The following is a 26,181-nucleotide window of genomic DNA, read 5'->3' on the forward strand; positions in this document are numbered from 1 at the left end:
ATCAGACCCACATTTATTTCCAAAGCTGTACAAGATCCAAACATCTTTGGGACCTTTCTACATAAATACATAAATTGCATGGAATAAGGTCTAGTGAGTTGGTGAAGCTCAAATCCGTCATTGAAAATCTGCGCGTTTTTCTGGAAAGTTTTTCGATGTCTGAGTTTATTTAGAACTTATTTAGATGATTTTTTTACTTTTCATAACAGAAAGAATATAAAAAGACTCTGGAATTGGAGATCAAAGGAAGAGGTCTGTCCACACTGGCCCTGGAAACACCAGACTTTGTGAGAGCAAAGAATGCGACCGATATCGCCAGCCAGGTAAAGCACATGTCCTACGACAACTAAAGGGGTTTTATTTATCAGGTCCCTTAAGCTGAACTATAAAGACTTGTATTTTCGGACCCATCCGGTCCTGAAAGCCATCGTGAAAGTCTCACAAAAGTCAATTGTTTGATTTCTATGGACTTTCCTTGCGGCTTATGTGGGAGGTAATTCCAGAATTCCTATGAACTATTGGGGAAGCTGTGGAGGACGTATGGACCCTCGTTCTGACAATCACGGGGGGGGGGGGTCCCAGCAATCAGACGTTTCTCCCCTGTTGTCCTAAACAACATAGACCTTTAGTGTCAATTCTTGTATTAGTGAAGAGAAACGCGCTAAATTTATTGCATTTATCTTTCTACAGGTGAAATACAAGCAATCTGCCGAAATGGATAAGGCGAATTACACAACTGTTGTGGACACCCCAGAGATCATCCATGCTCAACAAGTCAAAAACCTTTCTAGCCAGGTGATGACATGCTTCATTCTTCTCATTTATTTTATGTAGTATGACGTACACATTTTTATCTAAGACGTGTACAAATTTTACAGTTTCTCATTTATTTTTCTAATGTAAGAAGTTTTCAATAAATTTAAATACTGGAAATTTTCTATGAAACGTAAATGTTGTACATTTTTACATAACAGAAAAAATACAAAGAGGAAGCAGAGAGAACGATGTCTTATTACGTACCCGTCATAGACACCCCGGAAATGCAGAGAGTTCGCGAAAACCAGAAGAACTTCAGTACTGTAAGTCTATGAAAAATATCCTGTTCCTTTCCATTGCTCTACATTTAGTACATCATTTACTCCAAGACAATAGAAAGGGAAAATTAAAAACTTTACAATTTTGGTGCTCCCAATAGTTGGACCCCCATTGACATTCAGACAAGAAAATGAGTACAAAAAAGTCTGAAAATTGACTATATTCATTATTCAAATGTGATATATATAAGTTAATGAAGTGAATGTGGTGCTCTAATAATCAGTAATGTCAGGAATCACCGACCAAGAAGTTTTGACATTTTTTAGTTTCAATTTTGCAAAAATTCTGTGCAAGATTGTCATCTGTGCCTTTGACATGTGGTCCAACGTCAACTCCATGTTCTACATTTATGTTAATTTCATATTGTTCCGACTTTTAAACACATTGATGTCCTATTTATTGCATTATAATGAGTAATGCAATGACAGTATTCCGTTAAAGTCTGTATCTGTGTCCTGATTTTGATCTCGATCATCATGAATTAGCCGATTCAATGATTTATCTACTCACATTTCTAGATTTTTTCCATATGACCCTTAATGCAATGTCTACTCTTTTCTTATAGCTTCAGTACCAAGGGGATCTTAAACAAATTAAAGGAAAAGTCACAGTGGTTAAAGACACGCCAGAAATTCTGCGTGTTAAAGAGAATCAAAAGAATTTCAGCTCGGTATAGAATTTTAAGATTCCTTTTTCATAAAGTTCTAACACAAATAATCCCATAGAATTGTAGAAGAAATCTATCCTAACATAGTCCGACATATAGCGAGCTAACCAGATAACGGCCACTCATCTCCTCAGCTGCTGCTTTCCATGTCCAATGGATGAGTTAGATCCGCTTTCTATATTTGTGGGGTCTGATCAAAATTGTCTTTTGTCCAGATTGTGTTTTTGAATGTGTCGATTTTTGTGTCATTATTGTTGTCCTAGTAAATCATCAGTTTTTCTGTCATGTGACACATATTTTCATGTAAGAGTTAAGAAAAAAAATCTGAAGAAACTTCCAGAATCCAAATTGGCCTTCAAGATGGAATAACAAATTGACCGATTAGCAGATAAACTTAATTGACCAATAATGAAATGTATAAGGACAGAGTTATCGGGGGGGTGGGGGGGGGGGTGGGGGGCGATCCGTGTGTCAGTGCGGGATCTCGGCTCCATCCCTGGGCAGCACTGGGTTTAGGAAAAGCCTCCCACCTCTTGATATATCTGGCGGGGGGAGGGGAGCACTGTCATGCTATAGAAGGCTATAATGTATAATAATATAATTGCACTATTGTGCATGGAACAGGCTATAGCCGGTGCGCAGGTGAGGGGCATCCTCCACCCCTGGCCTATGGTACAGCACAGACCCCTCCGCACTCACAATCCCCAGCCCTGCGCTAGGAGTTGTAACTATATCACAGCTTGTACATGAGTATTCTGTCATACAATGATAAATCCCCCATAATATTTCTATATTTAAATATATTTCCAAATCCAGAATAAACATGGACATGCTCAGTACAAGCCATAAATCCAAAAATAGGTTATGTGGTGTTGTTAACCTTTCGTCTTGATTTCGACTATTAAGATTCAATATAAAGAAGAAATTGGAACAGGAACATCTGTTGGTCACACCCCAGAAATGGAGAGGATTAAGAAAACTCAGGATGCCATTAGCACGGTACAAACCTTTCCAAGCCCTAGGAGCCTCAGCGCTGACTTACACTCCGGCTCAGGGTCTAACACGCTCTCTCTAGTCTTCACTCAATCATTTAACTAAGGAACTTGTTTAAGTAAAAATAAAATGAAATAAAAAATACTAAAAAAAAACTTTTAAATAATTTGAAATTTTAAAATGTAACTACAATTAACGTTACCGTAATTTTATTATGACATTTTAAGTAACACAATGAGCAGCGTTAGGATTCTGTATTCTAACCGCCTATAACTCCATTACCATAACTATGACATAACCGTAACAATTTCTATGACGTTATCATTGCTACAGGATACATCACAGATCAGTTTATGTCTCCGTTTTAGGTGTCTGTAAATGGAATCCAAATACTGATAGTAAACCCCTGTGTTTCCCATCAGTTCCCATCGCGTTGTACAGTCTGTCATGTTATTTTTTATGAATGTAACTTGTAAGGAGTTGTCCGGGCTTTTCTTAAATTTTAGGCAATGCTTGGAGGGGGGCTGGAAAAAACTATTAGAATGTTATACTCGCCTTCGTTGCTCCCGTTCACCCGTGACTCCGCCCATCACTGCCAGGCGTCTGTTGGTTTCCTCCCATTCCGACCACGGCCACGCGCCTGCTTCACATTGTAACTGATGGTGTAGCAGAACGTGGCAGTGGTCGGGATGTGAGCGCCGTCCTCTGTAAACAAAGACCTGTAGGGACGGGCACCACCGCAGGTGAACAGATGTGCTGGAGGGGGTGATATCAGATTTTTAGCCCCTCATATACATTTTTTTAAAAGCCCAGGTTGCCCCTTTAATGGGAACTAATGGATTCAGTGCCCCAACAATATTTTCTTTCCACTCTTCCATAATGGACACCTGAAATGGAGACGTGAGTTTTCCCAGCGATGCATAACATTAGTTCTTAAAGCATGAAATTTGAACAAGCTCCCATGCCAAAAAATGTAAAAATTAAAAAATACAAATGAGCCAGAAATGGGGAGAAGTGAGATTGGGTTGCTCCTCCTGGATTGGCTTGAGTGATCCCAATTGTGTTGAGACTTGGGAGCTGTAGTGGAACGGCCCTTGAATACTATCCCGATCCTGGCTTGTTTTCAACCATTTCCAAAAAAAAGTTAAAGGGGCATTCCCATTGGGTCATACACATTTACTTTAATTAATCTTCTGTATACATTTCTTACATTGGATGTACCAGTGTGATGATAATGTCCCAGTAATGTGGCCATGTTGCCCCTTAGAAATTAGATTATTGTCCTTGGATAAGACCCCACCCTAGTGGTGGTCGTATCTAAGGAAATCAATCTCATTTCTAAGGGAAACATGGCCACATTTATGGGAAATTATCTTCACTTTTTTTTAAAATAACATCCAACTGAAGAAATATATACTGTATATATGGAATATGAATTAAATGAAATGTGAACGCCCAGATGAAAATACCCCTTTAAGGGATAAATGAACTGATTAGGTAATTTGATTAGAAATAACAAGTTTTTTTGTAATGATATTACTTTAGCTCAACCAAGATGGTAAACTTGTAAATGATGCTACTGAAAACAACGTTCACAGCTTTGTATCATGAATATGATTGGTTGTCAGACCCCTAAATCAAGCACTAAGTAGACTTCAATGTTAGAGACGCATTATTGTCCATCTGTGTAAGATCATACATGCAGTCATGTATGGGACTGTCCAACGTGCTAAATGTCCACCGTTTCTTTGTCTTTCCATTGTGTAAACTCATAGATAAAATACAAGGAGAGTATTGGGAAAGGAACGCCGATCCCTGATCTGCCAGAAGTCAAACGAGTGAAGGAGACGCAGAAGAACATCAGCTCGGTAGTGGCTGATATTATCTTTTCTTCCTCAGTCGTTGTGTCTGACCGCGTCTTCTTCTTCCTTTACTAAATGCTCCTTTACTTCCCTCCTAATGTCCTCAGTATTAATCCTCATGACAGAAATGTCTCACTGTGTGTGGGGGGATTATTACATCTACTCGACTTTTAACCAAATATTAATGTAGTAACTAATGTAACAGCCGCTCTACTACTCCACTCCTCCTATTCCTACTCCTCCTCCTATTCCTGCTCCTCCTCCTATCCCTACTCCTCCTATTCCTCCTCCTCCTATCCCTACTCCTCCTCCTATCCCTACTCCTCCTCCTATCCCTACTCCTCCCCCTATCCCTACTCCTCCCCCTATCCCTACTCCTCCTCCTATCCCTACTCCTCCTCCTATCCCTACTCCTCCCCCTATCCCTACTCCTCCCATTTCTCCTCCTCCCATCCCTACTCCTCCTCCTATCCCTACTCCTCCCTCTATCCCTACTCCTCCCATTTCTCCTCCTCCCATCCCTACTCCTCCTCCTATCCCTACTCCTCCCCCTATCCCTACTCCCATTTCTCCTCCTCCCATTTCTACTCCTTCTATTTTTACTTCTTTGTAAAATGATTTGCTTTTAACCATTTTTGATACTACATTAATACTTTACTATTGTCTGAAACTTGTACAATACAAGATATTACTGTTATTATTATTGTTTGATTACTACATGTTAGTGTGGATAAAATAGTAAAGATAGATGGATGATTGGATAGATAGGACATAGATGGATAGATAGGACATAGATGGATAGATAGATAGGAGATAGATAGATAGATAGATAGGACATAGATAGATAGGAGATAGATAGATAGGACATAGATAGATAGGACATAGATAGATAGATAGATAGATAGATAGATAGATAGATAGATAGATAGGACATAGATGGATAGATAGGGCATAGATGGATAGATAGGACATAGATAGGACATAGATAGATAGATAGATAGATAGATAGGGCATAGATGGATAGATAGGGCATAGATGGATAGATAGGGCATAGATGGATAGATAGGAGATAGATAGGAGATAGATAGATAGATAGATAGATAGATAGATAGATAGATAGATAGATATATAGGATAGATAGGATAGATAGGATAGATAGGAGATAGATAGATAGGAGATAGATAGATAGGAGATAGATAGATAGGAGATAGATAGGAGATAGATAGATAGGAGATAGATAGATAGATAGGAGATAGATAGATAGGAGATAGATAGATAGGAGATAGATAGATAGGAGATAGATAGATAGGAGATAGATAGATAGATAGGAGATAGATAGGAGATAGATAGATAGATAGGAGATAGGAGATAGATAGGAGATAGATAGATAGATAGATAGATAGGAGATAGATAGATAGGAGATAGATAGGAGATAGATAGGAGATAGATAGATAGAGAGAGAGATAGGAGATAGATAGGAGATAGATAGGAGATAGAGAGAGAGATAGATAGATAGTTAGATAATTTTCCTGTGATCTGCTCTGTGATTGTATAGAGCCCTGTAATGTGGGTATAGTTGACTACTCTGGGGTGGGTCCAAATTAAGTTTACTCCCCTGAGTAGTACAATCCAGTACAATACACCACATTACCATTTGCAATAAAATCTCACTGTAGGGAAATTGTACAAATAAAGTCAAATTTTCAATCAGTCTAATATCAGTCTTATCACATGGATATGGAAACCAAAAACCGGCGTCTTGCACCAACCTGGTATTTAGTTTCCATATCCATGTGATTTCCCTATCCGGCACCAGTACCGGAACCCGGGAAGGCGCAGCATAACCTATCCGCAGACTGGACCTCTGATATCTGTTTCCACGCATAAGACACAAGGTGTAAAACCACAACATAATCCTCCTAAGTACCACATTGCACGGGGGGCGCCGCCTGAGTCTTCTTTTATTTTTCTAACTTCAGTATTGGGCTTTGTTTAGCTGCCGCACTTTTTGGCAAGACTTTTTGGAACTTGGAGGATATAATTATCTAACAAAGCAGGAAATCCATTTTTTATTTGCCCTGAAGTTTGTTCCAGGTAGGAGTGGCCCTAATATCACCAGATGGGATGTTGTACATGACCTAAAGAGGTGCAGCCCCTGAAGGGTTAATAGTAGTGGAAATGATTTTTGGCACGAGGAAGATTAGCAACACGGACTTGATAAGAGCTTACATAATAAAACTTTCATGAAATTGTAACTGGAAATATTAGACTTGGTTATGGATATTCTCTTGGCCGCTGTTTTGTGTTCTTAGGTTTTGTACAAGGAAAACTTGGGGCACGGAACCCCCACTCCTGTGACTCCAGAGATGGAGCGCGTGAAACGCAACCAGGAAAACATTAGCATGGTACTACCCCAGAGGGGAGCCGCTTTATTACCCCTTCCACCTAACAAAACGATTCTAAACCAATTACAATGTAACCAGTACTGGACATCTCCTCCTCTCGGGATCTGGACTGACATCGGTGTTTCCAGTGTTTGTTAACATTCACACTCAAACTTTAGAATAATTTTATTAACTTTTGAAAAATAAAATATATTATGTTATTTCAGAAATTTTAACATTTCTTATAATGTAATTAGCTAATTAAATGACTGAACAAAAAAAAACTAAAAAACAAAAAGGATTTTCTGTAACTTTTGTCTCCTGATTTGTAATATTTTTGGGGTCCTGTCTTATACCATCAGGTTACATACAAAGAGAACTTGGGCCTAGCAACCCCAGTCCCCGTGACTCCTGAGATGGAGCGAGTAAAACGCAATCAAGAAAATATAAGCTCGGTATTTATAAACCCAAAAAGATCCCTTTAACACCAAAAATTCATGAACGTGGAGGTGGTCCCCATGGGGGACAATCCTTGTCAGTAATCTTCCGTCATTATCCTACTTTTCCCTCCCTCCATTTTACTCACTCCTAATATTTTTCCTACATGACCCCGGCTACAGTTTCCCTTTTATCGTGTTTTATGACCTCCCCTCTTCTTCCGGAACATTTTCATTCTATATTAGATCATTAGTATCCTCTTCTATATGATTCTCCAGTACAACTGAATATATTTGTGGTGTTTAAAGGGGTTTTCTACCAGATATTGTAAAGATAATTTCCTAGGATTTATTTAAAATAAAAGTCGCCGGATTTAAAGGAAATCTATTTCCAGGATTCAGTATTGTAAACCAAGCACACTTACATGCTGGTGATTGCCCTCTTGGTCCCAAACTGCTCTTCTTTTAGCTCCTTATGCCCTTGTTTTGTCTGGAGCCAAGAGGAGCCGTGGTGAGCCCCCAGAACCTCCCAAGACTCTTTTGAATAATTTTAAAAGACAACTAGCACCAGGATGAAAGATTGTAAACCAAGCACACTGACATACTGGTGTGTGCACCCTCTGGAAGAATTTGCTCTTTTTTTAGCATCTTATGCCCTGGTTTTTTTTTTTTAAAAGGATTTTAGAATTATGCAAATTAGCCCAATTGGCTCCATAGGTGTTAATGGATCCTCCCAGCAGGGGCACGTACCTACATGTAAATGTGTTTGGTTTACAATACTGGATCCTGGTGGTAGATTTCCTTTAAGATTCTCCACCGTTCCTGTTACTCTACTTCCTGGTTTCACTTGAGCATCATTTCCTGTGTATCTAGAGGAACCAAGGCTAGAGGCATCACTAAAACTGGAGATCATGAGGCGAGGCAATGTTTTCCTTAGGAAAATGTATTTGCATATTTCCCATAATCCCCCAGTGGAGTGCCAATGGCTGTAAGTCTCCAGCCACCTTCCTTAATTGAGACGACTGGGGGCCAGTAACTTGCGGAGTGGTGATGCCTAATGTTTCGGACTACAATGTCTACTACACGTTGAGAGTTGTAACTTCACCCCCCGGGGCGTCCCGTCTGTATTTTCCCTATTTATATAATATTTATCCGGCTTCCAACTAATATTTTGGAGAATCAATTTAAAACAGAATTTTAAAAAATGATTTATAATATTATTTTGGCAGCTATAGAAATTTGCTAACGTTGACTGCCTTTACAACCTGTAGGTTTTATACAAAGAGAACCTGGGGCGAGCGACCCCGACACCGGTCACTCCCGAGATGGAGAGGGTCAGACGCAATCAAGAAAACATTAGCATGGTATCAAGTGAACCCATCTGCTCTCCCTCCGCAGTAGACCCCCTGATACCCCAAGTAACCCCCAGAGCTTCCATCATCCGGCTTTATAATAATACCCATTGTATAGCGATGGGAACCAAGTATTTTATTGTTAAATATTCCTTCCATTTCGGGCTAGGATCCTGCCTTGTAATAGAACCTCCATCACAGATGTTTGTTAAAAATTATGGATGTTAAAAAGCGGCAGACACCAAGAAATCATTGGTGTGATCCCAGCACAAGTATGAAATCATATATACTATGGTGCTGATTGTAGGGAGCAATGCAGTTTAATAAATTAGACAATCCTTCAGAAGTCCCCGTGTGGTCCCGGCCTCCTCCAATACCATTGACTGCACTATATTTTACTAGAATCTTTTCTTCGTCTACATAGAAAAGTTTTAAGAGCCTCTCAGAATATAATGATTCATACAGACACTGAACCAGCAGAGGCTGCTTGGGGATGTGAACTCAGCAACCTGCAGAATAATCAATACTCAAATGAATTACCAAACATACTGTAACCAAAAAAATCAGTATTTGGAAGATGCAAAACATCAGCTCTTCATTCCATGTAGATTCTAACAGAGCGGCAGCCATAAAAACCGAACCCATCTGTACCACGCGCATTTCTAACCTTGTTGTCTTCTTACATATAAACAACAAGGCCCCATAAAAATAACGGACAAACACTCCGCATCGTAGTCGTTGGGATCTTTCAGGCATCTTCGTTGTTGTTGGTTTTGTTTTTTCCATATGGGGCTCCCATTTTTCTATAATTGTTTTGGACCTGTAATGGGACAGAGCAGTGGAAGCCTCGGTGTTGTTGTGATTCTGGTCAAGGTCTGGATTTGACCCATTCTGCATATCCCCTATAGGAGCCCCTCCCCCCATGCAGTGCTATACCTATGGAACTAGAAAGGTGTCCCAGAATCCACATCGTTTCCATAGCATCGCCATATATGCTCCATCTTCTATGAATTGGTTCGCAGTCTCTCATGTCAAACTCGTGGACACCTTGTGAATTCTTGTGGCCATGATTTTCACTCTAATGTGTGTCGTTGCTTCCAGCATAACCACCTATTTTTTTCTTAAAACCTTCTCCTTTGTGCTGTGTTACCTCACACATTTACACTGTATATTTCTATACCTCTGTCTTCATGTAGCAGTGATACAGATGCTTCTCTATATGCTGTAGGTGACATACAAAGAAAATTTGGGAAAATCTACACCAACGCCTGTTACTCCTGAGATGGAGAGGGTTAAACGCAACCAGGAAAACATTAGCTCGGTATTTCCGTATAAGAGCCCTTACTCTTATATAACACTGATACTCACGCAATCTGTGCAGTGATCTGCCCTCCTTATCCACAATGACTCCACTATAACACGCCCCCGAGGAGCCCACTCCTGGCATTATACTAAATGATAACACTCAGTGGTGGCCTAGACATTAACCAGGTGAACCTGTACTACACAAACTAAAAGTACTACATGTCCCTAATCAGCCAAAACACTAAAGCACTACTACAAAATCCATACTAAAATGTCTTATTCAGGTTATTGGGAGTCTGCAACTTGGCCCAACCCAAGACCAGCTGTTTGAAGCAGTCTCGACACTCTAGTACATGTCATTTCCGCTTCACAGACCCGTCACATTTGTTGGTCACGCATGCAGTGGAATCCTATTTAGGTAAATTTGGGGGAGCTGTAGTTCCAGACACAGCCACTATACAATGTACGGCGCTGTACTTGGTAGATTGTGAAGAGGCTACAGTGCTTTTAATAGTTGGCATTCTTGATGTCAGACATAGATTTCAGAGGATAGACGATCAGTAAAAGAATCCTAAACTACCCCTTTAAGTCATAGCTGGCAGACACAGGTCTCCTTTAAAATGGAGTTCAACTATATAGAGATCTGCTGGCTATAAATGTGTAAAGCAAAGGTTCTCTTCTACTCTACCTACATTTTTGCTTTACTAAGTGTGTAGCTACAGATTAGCCCTCCAGTGATCTGCCGCCAGGGTTGTACTGTTACTGTATTTATGGGTCTCTGGATATGAATAGAATTTCACATGATTTTAACTGAAATTGCTAACACGTAACAAATTAAAATTTTCTCGAAATTTTGTGGTCTAGTCCAACCTTAACAAGGAAGATCAGGTAAGAAACGGATTTTTAGTTTCCTAAACCTTCAAAAGCTTCAAACTACTCACTGTCTGCTCCTAGTGTATACTACTACCACTACCTGTAATAACCCTCAAGCCTCAGCCACAGCGCCCCCCTGACTCTACGTCTCTTTCCCTCCAGGTTCTGTATTCTGACAGCTTCCGCAAACAGATACAAGGCAGAGCCGCCTACGTGATGGATACTCCAGAAATGAGACGCGTCCGTGAAACCCAGCGCCACATTTCAGCGGTAAAAAGTTCTTTCCCATTGACTTCATAGAAATCGAAAACTTTGTGTTCCGCAGGGGCGTTTACTTTGTTCAGCCTTTCCCACAAGTTACCCACAAAATCTTCATACCAGCTTTAGAGGAATATTAACACCCACAATTAACACCCACAATGTGAGAGCTCTGCGGGGGAGTCTTCTTCCATAAGGACCACCCACAAGCTTCCAGATCTGCTCTATGAATGATTACATGGGAAATCAGACTCCATAACTGCTCCAGTGGATACATTAATTTAACCAAAAACAACATTCATCGTTTCACAGCTCTGCAGGGGCGTCTACTTCCATTAGGACCTCCCATGAGCTTAACAGTTTTAAGAAATTAGACTTGTGGACACATTTATTGACACCACCCATATTTCTGCAGGGTTGTCTGTTTTTTCATAAAGTTGTCCTCCAGGTGATAGATAATATAGTTGTACAGTATCAGACATACTCCCCACAAATAGCTCTGTGGTTCCACCAATAATATTTCACAACCAGCAGTAATAGTAATAGTCTAATTAATAGTCTTAGTGAAGTCAACAAAACAATCTACCGGCCACCACAGGACCAGCTGGTGATCCCTGGCACTTGTACGTGTTGGCTCATGTAGAAGTGTATCAACTGCAACCTGGACTCGTTATGCTGATTCTTTACATTTACAGGTGAAATATCATGAGGACTTTGAGAAGCAGAAGGGAAGCTTCACCCCTGTGGTCACTGACCCCGTAACAGAAAGAGTGAAGAAGAACACCATCGACTTCAGTGACATTAACTACCGTGGAATTCAGAGGAAGGTCGTGGAGATCGAACGAAAGAGGAGTGAGCAAGATCAAGATGTCACAGGTAATGGAGAGGTTACCGTGTTGCCTGTCTTCAAGGACCTACTAAATGTGGGGACTTCCGAACAATGTTGTACTATGGAACCAGATTTTACATCAATTCTCTATTACTTTTAAAGGTTGATTAAGGGTTAACACCATATAAACTTCTCCTCATAGATCTAAGAGTCTGGCGTACAAATCCTGGATCTGTCTTTGACTATGACCCTGCAGAAGACAATATCCAATCAAGAAGTCTACACATGCTGTCTGGTGCGTTGTAACAGTTTTATATATTTCTAACTATAGTCCCTTAAGGAGGTGCTGCAGTCCTGGTTAGTCCTGTTAACTATTCCATTCTTGTTAGGAATTTGGCTTAAGAGTCGTGGAAAGGACATAAAGTTGGAAGGAATCTCATAACCGATACTTTTGCATTTCAGTTCAAGCCCGACGCAGCCGCGAGCACTCCCGCTCTGCTAGTGCCTTGAGCTTGAGTGCTGGAGATGAGAAGTCTGAACTCTCCGAAGCTGCAGACCACCACCATTCCTATTACAGCAATGGTGGTCTCTTCACAACCACCGTCACAGGTATGATGAGAACTGATACGAGAGAGAACACTTACTGGTAGAGCCCTATGTGAGTACTTATCATGTCATTGTTCCATGATACCTATAGGCCACAAGGAAAGTTCACATATACTTTTCTATCAAGGTAAGTATGGGCTTCACAAGAGCTTCACACGGCATCCATGCAAGCTCTATAGTGTCTGGCAGTATATAACCGCTTGTAGCAGCAGTGACCGCTCACACATCATGCCGAGAGGTTCTGCTTACTCATGAATTTCATGTTATGTTGCAGGATACAAGCAAACCAAAACCACTGAGCTTCCTCAACAGAGGTCTTCTTCTGTGGCCACTCAGCTAACCACAGCTTCATCTGTCCCATCACATCCATCCACTACCGGGGTAAGTATCGCAGATACTTAGATTTCTAAAACAATCAATTAAAGGAGTATTCCCAATGTAGACATTTATGGGATAGGCATAAGTCTCAGATGGTCAGGTCCCACATCATGAAGTGGCCATAATGGACGAAAGGGTCATGTATGTCCAGAAGAGCCGCTCTACTGACTGCTTTACTAGGCATCTCCACTGTTCCGCTATGCTACCGGTTTTCCGAGGTCAACTTGACACTTTCTGAAAGAATTGGGATTAAGCAACATAATACAGCGCAACAAAATGTATCCAGATTCCCACAGATACAAGAAATGTAAGAGTCTAGCACTAAGGTTTTGTAGACGTAACCGTAAAGCAAACCCTGTAGTGATCTACAACCACACAAGGTCCAGATGTTGTCCCGCTAATAGAGCCACCATTTTCAGCTGTCTGGACTAGTACAAGATCAGGAATGGTCAGGCAATAACCAATCATCTTTCCTCTTCCAGAAAACCTTCCGAGCCATGTATGACTACAGGGCAGCGGATGGCGATGAAGTGTCCTTCAAGGATGGTGATACCATAGTCAATGTCCAGACCATAGACGAAGGCTGGATGTACGGGACAGTCCAAAGAACCGGCAAGACTGGCATGCTACCAGCTAACTACGTGGAAGCCATCTAAGTGACCTCGAGCCGCCTGCTCCTGTCCTGACCGGTGCCTACAAACATCTATTGAAGGAGCGGCAGCCATTTTGTTTTATCTGTCATCTTGCCTTCTATATGAAATAAAAGCTATTAACATCTTATTCAGCATTTTCCAAACTTTTGACTTGTACTCTATTGGAATATTCTAGATTTATTTTTTAGTTTATGTAACAGCAGCCGTCTAGTTGCAGAATTACATAGACTGTGACCGTTTCCCGATCTCTTCGATGCTCTTGATAGACTTGGACTGTGCCATCTGCATTTTTACCTGCGATTGTAACGTTCGGTGTTTCTTACAGAAATTAGAATTATTCTGGGTGGAGAAAAATCCACCATTTTACACTGATTTAGAGAGTCGCCCTAGGATATAACGGAACAGACGAGCCCCTCCCCTCCTCCGCTTGTGCATGCAAATGATTATGTTCTAGGGTCAAAGCCTCCCTGTACATTGGTGAACAATAAAGCTGGGGTTTCTGCAGTATGTACCATGTCTGGAGGCATCCATCATTTCTTTATGGTTTATTATTTTGTGCCTGAAGCCCCTCCCAAAGCCGCATCGCTAACGGGACTTTCATGAAAAATTGATAATTTTTTCTCCAGATTGTAAATCAGATAAAAAAGACCTAAAGGGCGCGGTCTACGTTTTCCATTACAATGGATCAATGGGAAATGTACTGCGGTCAGGTTTTTTTTATGACACATGACTTGAAGATGGTGTTTTCCACACGTCTCCTGCTTAAGAACTTGATGTAAGTCTGAAATGCATCATTCCCCGACGTGTCCCGCTTCTCACAAACTCAAAGGGACCTTGAGAGATTAAGGTCTTATTCACACGGCCATGTGCTAGCTCGGGGCGGATCCTGGGGTGAGTACACAAGCGGGTGGAGAAGGGAGGGGGAGTGAGCGCTCCATTTAAATCCAAGTGGTGATCTGGCTGCAATTAGTATGGACGTGTGAATAAGGCCTTAGGCTCGCAGTAAACTTCTTCCTCATGTGTTAAATATTGCAAAATTCAAAGGGGGTGGGGCATATACAGCACATTTACATGTCTCTTAAGGGCTTCTGGGTAAATGTCATAAATCTGTATGCAGACAGAATGAAACCAAATAGTACTGCCACATACAGGAGCTTAAGAACCTAGTAAGTCAACCACTAAGGATGCCCCTTGCCTCATTATATTACTCATCTAAGCCAGTGGTTCTCAACCTTTCTAATTCAGTGACCCCAAACCATATACAGGAATATAACTACTATAATACTGCCCCCTATGTACAAGAATATAACTATTATAATACTGCCCCCTATGTACAAGAATATAACTACTATAATACTGCCCCCTATGTACAGGAATATAACTACCATAATACTGCTCCCTATGTACAGGAATATAACTACTATAATACTGCCCCCTATGTACAAGAATATAACTACTATAATACTGCCCACTATGTACAGGAATATAACTACTATAATACTGCTCCCTATGTACAGGAATATAACTACTATAATACTGCCCCCTATGTACAAGAATATAACTACTATAATACTGCCTCCTATGTACAGGAATATAACTACTATAATACTGCCCCCTATGTACAGGAATATAACTACTATAATACTGCCCCCTATGTACAGGAATATAACTACTATAATACTGCCCACTATGTACAGGAATATAACTACTATAATACTGCCCCATATGTACAGGAATATAACTACTATAATACTGCCCCCTATGTACAGGAATATAACTACTATAATACTGCCCCCTATGTACAGGAATATAACTACTATACTACTGCTCCCTATGTACAGGGATATAACTACTATAATACTGCCCCCTATGTACAGGAATATAACTACTATAATACTGCCCCCTATGTACAAGAATATAACTACTATAATACTGCCCCCTATGTACAAGAATATAACTACCATAATACTGCCCCCTATGTACAGGAATATAACTACTATAATACTGCCCCCTATGTACAAGAATATAACTACTATAATACTGCCCCCTATGTACAAGAATATAACTACTATAATACTGCCCCCTATGTACAAGAATATAACTATTATAATACTGCCCCCTATGTACAGGAATATAACTACTATAATACTGCCCCTATGTACAAGAATATAATTACTATAATACTGCCCCTATGTACAAGAATATAACTACTATAATACTGCCCCCTATGTACAGGAATATAACTACTATAATACTGACCCCTATGTACAAGAATATAACTACTATAATACTGACCCCTATGTACAAGAATATAACTACCATAATACTGCCCCCTATGTACAGGAATATAACTACTATAATACTGCCCCCTATGTACAGGAATATAACTACTATAATACTGACCCCTATGTACAGAATATAATTACTATAATACTGCCCCCTATGTACAAGAATATAACTACCATAATACTGCCCCCTATGTACAGGAATATAACTACTATAATACTGCCCCCTATGTACAAGAATATAACTACTATAATACTGCCCCTATGTACAGGAATATAACTACTATTATACTGCCCCCTATGTACAGGAATATAACTACTATAATACTGCCCCCCATGTACAAGAATATAACTACTATAATACTGCCCCCTATGTACAGGAATATAACTACTATAATACTGCCCCCTATGTACAGGAATATAACTACTATAATACTGCCCCCTATGTACAGGAATATAACTACTATAATACTGCTCCCTATGTACAGGAATATAACTACTATAATACTGCCCCCTATGTACAGGAATATAACTACTATAATACTGCCCCCTATGTACAGGAATATAACTACTATAATACTGCTCCCTATGTACAGGAATATAACTACTATAATACTGCCCCCTATGTACAGGAATATAACTACTATAATACTGCCCCCTATGTACAGGAATATAACTACTATAATACTGCCCCCTATGTACAGGAATATAACTACTATAATACTGCCCCTATGTACAGGAATATAACTACTATAATACTGCCCCCTATGTACAGGAATATAACTACTATAATACTGCCCCCTATGTACAGGAATATAACTACTATAATACTGCCCCCTATGTACAGGAATATAACTACTATAATACTGCTCCCTATGTACAGGAATATAACTACTATAATACTGCCCCCTATGTACAGGAATATAACTACTATAATACTGCCCCCTATGTACAGGGATATAACTACTATAATACTGCTCCCTATGTACAAGAATATAACTACTATAATACTGCTCCCTATGTACAGGAATATAACTACTATAATACTGCCCCCTATGTACAGGAATATAACTACTATAATACTGCCCCCTATGTACAGGAATATAACTACTATAATACCGCCCCCAGTTCTATCTCCCCCCGTCCTTTCCCCAGTTTCTCCTCACTGTCCTGTGCTGCAACCCCTGTATTTTGGTTGTTCGACCCCAGCGACCCACAGAACCGCTGATCTAAGCAGTTAACACTGTCTTTATAATCAGAATTGCTTTCGGGGGGCGACGATCGTTGCTACAGCAACTCTGGGGTCCGATCTAGACCCCAGAGTTACCTGCAAGAACTGCCAGTAAGGTGTCGTCTATGAAGTGTGCATAGGCAGACACTGCTAATATCCTGCAATCCATCGGTGTTGTGTTATACATGAGTATTGCAGGATATTATCATGAACAAGCAGATGATTCATGTCACATGGTGGAAACTGTAAAAAAGTGAAAAAAAATGTTATTCAATAAAAAATAAAGTAATAAATCAATAAAAATGCCCATAACATATAACTCAAAAAAAAAGTCTAAATAATAACACAAACCCCACATACATAGTATCACCGCGTCCGTAGCAACCCGTGGAATAAAAGTTAATCATTATTGAACCCGTATGATGAACCCCGTAAAAAAAAACTGTTATGAACCCCCCAAAAATCATTATTTTTACCTATTGAATCCCACAAAAATATAAATTAAAAAAAGTGTTCAAAAAACCTCTATACTACACAATGATCCTGGTGCAAAGTACAACATGTCCTACAAAAAACAAGCCACCAACCAGCTCCACAGCCAAAAAAGTAACAATGTTCTGCCACATGGAAGACGCGATGCAAAAATGAGAGTTTTTTCCCACATTAGGATTTTGACAAAATTTAGTAAAACGTAAGAAAAAATATTCAGGTCCCCGTAATCGTATCACCCCATAGAATAAAGATAATAGGATTATTAGGCTACACGGGGAACACAAAAAAAAAGTAAAAAATCCTGTACAGAATTGATGCTTTTCTACTCCTGCCCTAAATTTTCAACAATAGGGGATACCAACCCCAAAATGGTAACACTGGAAAAAGCTTCTCATCCAGCAAAAAAAATGCCGTCACATGACCCCAATAACGAAAAACCGAAATTTTTATAGCCTACAAAAGGGGCCAATGAGGAAACTAAAATCCTGGCAGCTGCAGGTCCCTCCTCCCCTCCTGCGCCTCGCTGTGCCCCCATAACACAAGTCACAGCCACACTCGGGAGAAGTCACGGCCACCTGTGGGGGGGGGGTCTCCGCATTCGGGAGAAGTCACGGCCACATGTGGGGAGGGGGGGTCTCTGCACTCGGGAGAAGCAACGGCCACATGTGCGGGGTCTCTGCACTCGGGAGAAGCAACGGCGACATGTGGGGGGGTCTCTGCACTCGGGAGAAGCAACGGCCACATCTGGGGGGGGGTCTCTGCACTCGGGAGAAGTAACGGCCACATCTGGGGGGGGTCTCTGCACTCGGGAGAAGCAACGGCCACATCTGGGGGGGGTCTCTGCACTCGGGAGAAGTAACGGCCACATCTGGGGGGGGTCTCTGCACTCGGGAGAAGCAACGGCCACATGTGGGGGGGTCTCTGCACTCAGGAGAAGGAGAAAATTTGACCAATCTAAATTTCACCTCCATTTTGATGTAATTACTATGAAGATCTCAAGGGGTTAACAATCTTCCTAATATCTGTTTCTGATAGTTTGAGGGGGGCAGATGTGATAATGGGGGATTATATAGGGGGGGTTTGATGCTAAATATGTAAAATGTCATTCAAAACAGAAGTTATCCTCAAAATAGTAAATTCTGAAAATCCAGAAAATCACTTTTCGATTTGTAAGCCACGACATCAAAATAAATTATCGTGACATTTCACAAATGATGAAAATGTAAAGTGGACAAATGGGAAATGTTATTCAGCAACTTATTTAGGTGGTAAATCTTCTGCCTGAAAACGCAATGAGTTCGAATTTCAAAAAACATTTTTTTTTTTTGTAAATAAACACAAAATTTAGCCAAAATTTACCACTAAAATGAAGTACAACGTGAGGAGAAAACAAGTTCCTTGATCACCAAGTCTGCAAGAAAATGATAGAATTTACTCCCGAAATTCTCTTTTCCTGGAGTCCAAAGGCAGCACAAGAACAATGAGATTATGGTCCCTAGACATAATCACATAGAGACAGGTTAGCACAGCAATGAACAATCACCATGGGGTGGAGCTAACCCCACCCATATAAGCTCCCATAGGAGCAGGGGTACCTTGTAATATTAAACAGCAATAATATCCAGCATATTAAGAAGGGAGGGAGCCTTGTGCTGCCTTTGGACTCCATGAAAAGAGAATTTCTAGTGTAAATTCTATCATTGATAGTCCTTAAGGCAGCACAAGAACAATGAGACTTACCAGCGATACCTACTGAGAAGGGTGGGTCAAGCACGCCAACTGCAACACTCTTTTGCCAAACTTAAACCCCTTTGCCACCAATGAGTCAAGCCTGTAGTGACGAATAAATGTAGAGGTGTTTGACCAGGTTGCAGCCTTGCAGATGTCAGCCAGAGGAATATGGCCCATCTCAGCCCATGAGGTCGCTGCTGACCTGGTGGAATGGGCTCTAATGTTCAAGGGAGATGGAAGTTTTGCTAGAAGATAACACTTTTCGATGGCAGATCTAATCCACCTTGCTAGCGTAGCTTTGCTGGCTTTCTGCCCCTTGTTTGGGCCTCTTAGCTGTAAAAAGAGTGCTTCGGATTTACGGAAGGAGCTCGTTCTTTGGATATAAATCAGAATTGCTCTTCTGACGTCCAGCAGATGCCCTTTTCTCTGTTCCTCATCTTGGGGATTTGGAAACAGAACTGGTAGACAGATTTCTTGTGGAATGTTCTTGAAAGATGGAACTTTGGGAAGAAATCCTGGCATGGTTCTTAGGAAAAGGCATTAAGTATGGATCCCTATGGGACAAGGCTTGTAGCTCGCTAACACGCCTTGCTGAAGAGATAGCCACTAGGAAGAGAGTTTTCACTGACAACCACTTGATTGGAGCCTTTTGCAAAGGTTCGAATGGTGCACCTACCAGTTGTTCCAGAACCGTAGGTAAGTCCCAGGAAGGGGCTGGAGGATGAGGATTTGGATCCATTCTTGAGAGAGCCTTGAAAAAATTTCTTATCAAGGGGTTACCCGAGAAGATATTCTGTAATTGTGCACTTACCGCATTAAATTGGACCTTAAGAGTATTGATCTTGAGGCCTTTTTGATCTCCTTCTTGCAGGAACTGAAGTACTGAATTCAAGGAATCAGGAGTAGTGGTGTTTCGAGCACACCATGACTTAAACAGAGACCAGACTCTATTGTAGACCTTCTCTGTAGAGGGTCTTCTTGAGAATAGCAGTGTGTTGAAGCATCCCTGGGTTCGGGTGAACCTGACCTCTCTGCGAGAGTAAGTTGTGGGAAACCGGAAGTTTGATAGGATCTTCTCTCGAAAAAGCAACCACGCGAGTGAGAAACACGCCCTGCGTGGGCGAAAAGGAAGGATAGCTATGGCTTCCGCCTTGTCCTCTGATTTTCGTTAGGACACTCGGGATGAGAACCACCGGGGTAATACATATATCAGGTGATGTGACCAACTGATTGATAGACCGTCCAGAGCCAGGGCTTTCGGGGAGTGAAATATTGTGCAGAAGTGAATGCATTTTGAGTTCTCCTCCGTCACCATCACATCTATCAGTGGTGTATCTGTTTGTCAATAGGGAAAAAAATCTGATGATTTAGTGGCCATTCCGCTTGTGAAAGACAATTCCTGCTGAGACTGTCTGCCAAATGATTCAGACGACCTTTGATGTGGACTGCTGTGATGGACGGGACATTGAGTTGTGCCCAGCTCATGAGCTGGTTGCACTCCATCATGCAGCGACTTCTGGTGCCGCCTTGTTTGTTTATATAATAAACCGTGGTTAGGTTGTCTGGCTGCACCACAATCTTGAAACTTGAATCTAACCACCTTCAGCTCTTTGAGATTCGAGGGAAGGTAAGAATCTTTCTTCTTCCACTTGGCCCGGAACTGGAGATGATCTACATGGGCACCCCAACCCCAGGAGGATGCATCCGTAGTGAGGACCTTCTGTGGCGGGGGAACCAAGGACACCCCTTTGAGGAGAGAGGACGGCGTCTGCCACCAGGAGAGACTGTTAGATATGATTGTAGATCCTTTTTGCCCCGTCGCCAAGCCCTCAAAAGATCGCTTTGGGAGGGACCTCATTCTTGCTCTGGCCCAAGGCACTGCGTCGGTTGTCGAGGCCATGTTCCCCAGGACTTTCATAGCAAATCTGATAGTCATTGTCCACTGACTTTTGAGATTGGACACTGTTTGTTGGACAGACTGTATTCTTTCTGGATACTCCAGTTGACAGAATCTATGATGAACCCTAGAAACATTATGTTGCGAGAGGGTGTGAGGTGAGACTTCTGATGGTTTATGAGAAAACCGTGGTCTAGCAGTGTCTGTAAGGTTCTCTGGAGTTGAGACTCCAAAAGAGCTTGGGATGAGGCCTTGACCAGCCAGTCGTCCAGGTATGGGATGATGCATATATTCTGTAGTCTTAAGACTGAAGTTAGCACTATTACCACCTTGGTGAATACTCTCGGAGCCGACGAGATTCCGAAGGGGAGGCACGTGAATTGAAAATGATGAATCCCCAGTCCATCTTTGATGGCAAATCTCAGGTACTTCCTGTGAGGAGGAAAGATGGGAATGTGTAGATATGCATCCCGGAGGTCGATTTTGGCCATGAAATCCCCTTTCTGTAAAGTCGTCATTACTGAACGAATGGTTTCCATGCAAAAAGCCTTCTGGACCAGGAAGCTGTTGAGGAATGACAGGTTGATCACTAGTCTCCATTTGCCTTCTGGCTTTGGAACTGGAAACACATGAGAATAAAAACCTTGTCCCCTTTGATCGGCGGGGACTGGCTCCAGGGCTGCTTTGTGGATGAACTCTTGGATCAGCTGCCAAAGGACCTGATTGGATCGTGTGTTGTACACAAACCTGTTCGGAGGGAACTGTTTGAACTGGAGTTGGTAGCCTCTGCATATCACTGAGGAAACCCAGGCGTCTGACGATGTTTCTGACTATTGACGCCAAAAGTTTCCTAACCTTGCCCCCACCTTCGGTAAGGGACTCCTGGCATCAAAGGCACGACTTTGAGGCAAAACCGGCTTTCTTACCCAAGAAGGGTTCCTTTCCCCTTCTGAAGGAGGGTTCCTTAGGAGGAAGCTTCCCTAATTTGGCTTTTGGAGATTTTCTCCTTTGCGAATGGAAGAATCTAGTCGTTTGTTTCTTCTTTTCAGGGAATTTCGCTCCTTTGTTTCCTTCTAGCGATTCCAATATTGTGGATAGCTGAGGACCAAACATTGAGGCCGGCTGAAAGGGTAAATTGCAGAAATTAATCTTAGATACCACATCACCATTCCACATTTTGAGCCACAGGGCTCTTCTTGCTAAATTTGAGGCTGCTATGGATCTGGATGAGCACTTGAGGACCTCAAGATGAGCATCAGCAAGAAATTCGACTGCGGATTTGAGTATCGGCATAGTGTCTGATAACGCCACTCTGGGGGTACCTTCATCAATACTAGTGGTAAGATCACTTAGCCAGACCCTGAGGGCTCTGGCTACTGGAATGGAAGCCAGGGAAGCTTTACAAGCGCCCACTGTAGATGTATATGACTTTTTCAAACTAGAATCTGCTTTGCGATTCATTGGATCGGACAAGAGAGAAGAATCTTCTGTAGGGAAGATAGCTTTCTTGGATAATCCACTTTGGGGATATTCTCCCAATCTTTATATGCAGACTCTTCAAGCTTGTAGAGGCTCTTAAACCTAGGACCTAAGTCCATTCTCTTGGCTGGCTTAGCCCAGACCCTTTTCATCCAGTCTGATAGAACGAGGTGACTAGGGAGAACCTTGTTTTTCGACACAGGAAAATAAAAGTTGTTCCTTTTTGGATTTATGATCTACATTTCTGTCAGATTCAATTGTATCCTTAACGGCTTTAAGCAAAGCTGGGAACTTCTCCTTATTTAATAAGTAAAAGTCCTCTGGATCTTCCGCATCAGAGGAAGATACATTCATATCAGAATCATTATCAGATGAATCATATAAAACAACTGAACCAGAGGGGGATCTCCCCGTTACCTTCTCCCTTTTTGCATCATTGAATGCGTTCGCAAGTTGATGCTTAAACCATGCAAAGAAAGGAGGTGTCCGGTATGATGAGACTTGCGTGATCTCTTGCGCTTGTTCCTGAGTTAGAGGCTGACATCTAACAGGAAACACATAATACAAGCAGAGATCAATATACACATATTCACCACTAGAAAGGTGCATAGCCCCTCACCATGTACTAACCACAGTAGCAGAGGGGTCCGGGTTGATGGCAGAGTGCAAGCTGAGACTAGGCTCGGGTGAGTTTTTAAACTTACCGCTCCTCCCCTTACTTCCGGTCATGCTGAGCGTGTGGGACGCCGATCCGGAACCTTTCTTCACTGTCTGCAGGGGAACACAAGGGGAGATTCACATACCTGCCGAAACCGGAGGCCGTGCGACGTCACTTCCGGTCTGCCCGGAATACCATCCAGCATGGCCCTGAGAGATGCCGGGGTCCCGGAGGCCAGCCCACACACGGATTGATGTCAGGACTCCCACGGCATGCGACCACCGCAGCCAGAATAAGGGAGATTGAGGGGTTATTAACCCGTGTGCCCCTACTACACTGCGTATACAATCCTGGTGTTAGGGCTCGGAACCCTTACTGCGTCTTACGTCTTGTCTCTTGGGAGACCTAGAGAAAATAAAATACAAGGTGCCAATGCTCCTATGGGAGCTTATATGGGTGGGGTTAGCTCCACCCCATGGTGATTGTTCATTGCTGTGCTAACCTGTCTCTATGTGATTATGCCTAGGGACCATAATCTCATTGTTATTGTGCTGCCTTAAGGACGATCAGGAATAGAATCATTTGCATCTCATGTGTATTCATCCACCGGTCGCCCTGGAACGTGGAGGATGAGAAAACCTGTGATAGGCCTCCAGGTCTTCTACTACCTGCACTAATATCCGGGCAGTCAGGTGAGGGTCTTCTACTACCTGCACTAATATCTGTGCAATCGGGTGAGGGTCTTCTACTACCTGCACTAATATCCGGGCAGTCGGGTGGAGTCTTCTACTACTTGCACTAATATCCGGGCAATCGGGTGGGGTCTTCTACTACCTGCACTAATATCTGTGCAATCGGGTGAGGGTCTTCTACTACCTGCACTAATATCCGGGCAGTCGGGTGGAGTCTTCTACTACTTGCACTAATATCCGGGCAGTCGGGTGGAGTCTTCTACTACTTGCACTAATATCCGGGCAATCAGGTGGGGTCTTCTACTACTTGCACTAATATCTGTGCAATCGGGTGAGGGTCTTCTATTACCTGCACTAATATCTGTGCAATCGGGTGAGGGTCTTCTATTACCTGCACTAATATCTGTGCAATCGGGTGAGGGTCTTCTACTACCTGCACTAATATCCGGGCAGTTGGGTGGAGTCTTCTACTACTTGCACTAATATCTGTGCAATCGGGTGAGGGTCTTCTATTACCTGCACTAATATCTGTGCAATCGGGTGAGGGTCTTCTATTACCTGCACTAATATCTGTGCAATCGGGTGAGGGTCTTCTACTACCTGCACTAATATCTGTGCAATCGGGGGAGGGTCTTCTACTACCTGCACTAATATCCGGGTAATCGGGTGGGGTCTTCTACTACCTGCACTAATATCCGGCCAATCGGGTGGGGTCTTTTAGGCTTACAGGAGGGGTGATCCTTCTATTACTGTAATACACAAGGAAAGCACTACTGTTTCTTTTGCACAAGCCTAACCCTCTCCAGGATTTACATCAATTATATGACATCTTCCCAATGGTGGATAACAGTCCGCACCGTGATGGTCCCACCTCCAAACTCCACTGTAGGTGTTTTTGGGGAGGTTCTTTCATCTTTTATTCCCTTCCCAGGGCTCTTTTTGCAGCCGCTCATCTTTTTGTCAAATGCTGATTTTTTTTTTTTTTTTTAGAATTTTAAGGCGCTAATTTTTACACAACTCATACCTTTTCCATTCCTCAGGATGGTCAGGACTGGAATGTTTTTGCAAATCGATCAGGCACAAACATCTGAGAGCGAGAGAAATACGAAGACAAATTGTCACAAACCGCGAAACTGCTACAAAACAGACTCCAGGGCACTGCCGGGAAAAGGAGCAAGAAAAAAAGCAAACATAATCTAACATAAAATTCAAGATAATACGCACCGAGGGGCAGATTTATGTCATCCAAAGAGTTAAACTTTGGTTTTGCACCAGACAATATCCTCCCAGAATTCCACAGGTTTGTCTAAATGTTATAGAGCAAACTTTAGTCTTCCTTTTTCTTCAGCAATGAAGTCTTATGGTGAGCGCAGCGGTCATGGAGGGCGAGGGCATTACTCATTGTAGCGGTTGATTTCCATGGGTGGTCCAAAGACCCCCATTAATTTGTGGGGAGCACCTGGTTGTGGCCAATTTATGGTGAAATTATGTTGTTCCCACTTCTGGATCATGGCCCCAATAGCGCTCCCCCGAGGCAGCAGTACTTCTTCCGTAACCAATGCGATTCGTATGTTCTGCAACAATGAAGTTGCAAAGGTCTTTAACCCCTTACAACAAGACTGAGTGGAATTTAAAAGGCCATCGAAATGAAAAAAGCCCCTCCCCGCATCCACACTCCAGTGCCTACCAAATAACTACACCGGCTGTGGATGCAACCCATTTATTGTATGTTATAGTCACACACAGTTACAACAGGTTAAGTAATGACAAAACTAAGACTACTGTCTTATAAAATAAAAGGGGACGGGAAAATATATGGGCCGTCACGGTGGACTTATGGAAACCGAATTAACGGTGAGAATAATTCTCCTTTTCCATGGCGTCCCCCATGACGGCCCCAACTGGAGATGTACCAGATTACCAGTACCTTAGGGTGGGACAACTGCCTGCAAGACTTTCCTATCGAAGGCCTGGTCCCTGGCGCTTTGGATATCTAATCTGTAGTGTCTAGCGAAAGTTAACTG

At 42.0% G+C, this 26,181-nt stretch overlaps 1 protein-coding gene across 21 annotated transcripts in view; it reads left to right on the forward strand.

The window, feature by feature from the left end:
- Window positions 1–14,201, forward strand: part of NEB (nebulin) — a 197,437-nt gene extending 183,236 nt beyond the window's left edge. For 9 of the 21 annotated variants that reach the window (XM_072122519.1, XM_072122528.1, XM_072122527.1 and 6 more), the window contains 17 exons: window positions 210–323; window positions 691–795; window positions 975–1,079; window positions 1,661–1,765; window positions 2,669–2,761; window positions 4,531–4,623; window positions 6,930–7,022; window positions 7,364–7,456; window positions 8,710–8,802; window positions 10,019–10,111; window positions 11,131–11,238; window positions 11,922–12,102; window positions 12,258–12,350; window positions 12,518–12,664; window positions 12,753–12,788; window positions 12,936–13,042; window positions 13,522–14,201. In XM_072122519.1, the coding sequence (XP_071978620.1) occupies window positions 210–323; window positions 691–795; window positions 975–1,079; window positions 1,661–1,765; window positions 2,669–2,761; window positions 4,531–4,623; window positions 6,930–7,022; window positions 7,364–7,456; window positions 8,710–8,802; window positions 10,019–10,111; window positions 11,131–11,238; window positions 11,922–12,102; window positions 12,258–12,350; window positions 12,518–12,664; window positions 12,753–12,788; window positions 12,936–13,042; window positions 13,522–13,695 (1,833 nt within the window). In that variant the 3' untranslated portion in view covers window positions 13,696–14,201. The remainder of the gene's footprint in view (window positions 1–209; window positions 324–690; window positions 796–974; window positions 1,080–1,660; window positions 1,766–2,668; window positions 2,762–4,530; window positions 4,624–6,929; window positions 7,023–7,363; window positions 7,457–8,709; window positions 8,803–10,018; window positions 10,112–11,130; window positions 11,239–11,921; window positions 12,103–12,257; window positions 12,351–12,517; window positions 12,665–12,752; window positions 12,789–12,935; window positions 13,043–13,521) is intronic. The other 12 variants (XM_072122521.1, XM_072122537.1, XM_072122538.1 and 9 more) reach the window with 9 other exon arrangements.
- The last annotated feature ends 11,980 nt before the right edge of the window (window positions 14,202–26,181 follow it).

The sequence above is a fragment of the Engystomops pustulosus genome, chromosome 8 (assembly GCF_040894005.1).
Source record: "Engystomops pustulosus chromosome 8, aEngPut4.maternal, whole genome shotgun sequence".
NCBI classification, from domain to species: domain Eukaryota; kingdom Metazoa; phylum Chordata; class Amphibia; order Anura; family Leptodactylidae; genus Engystomops; species Engystomops pustulosus.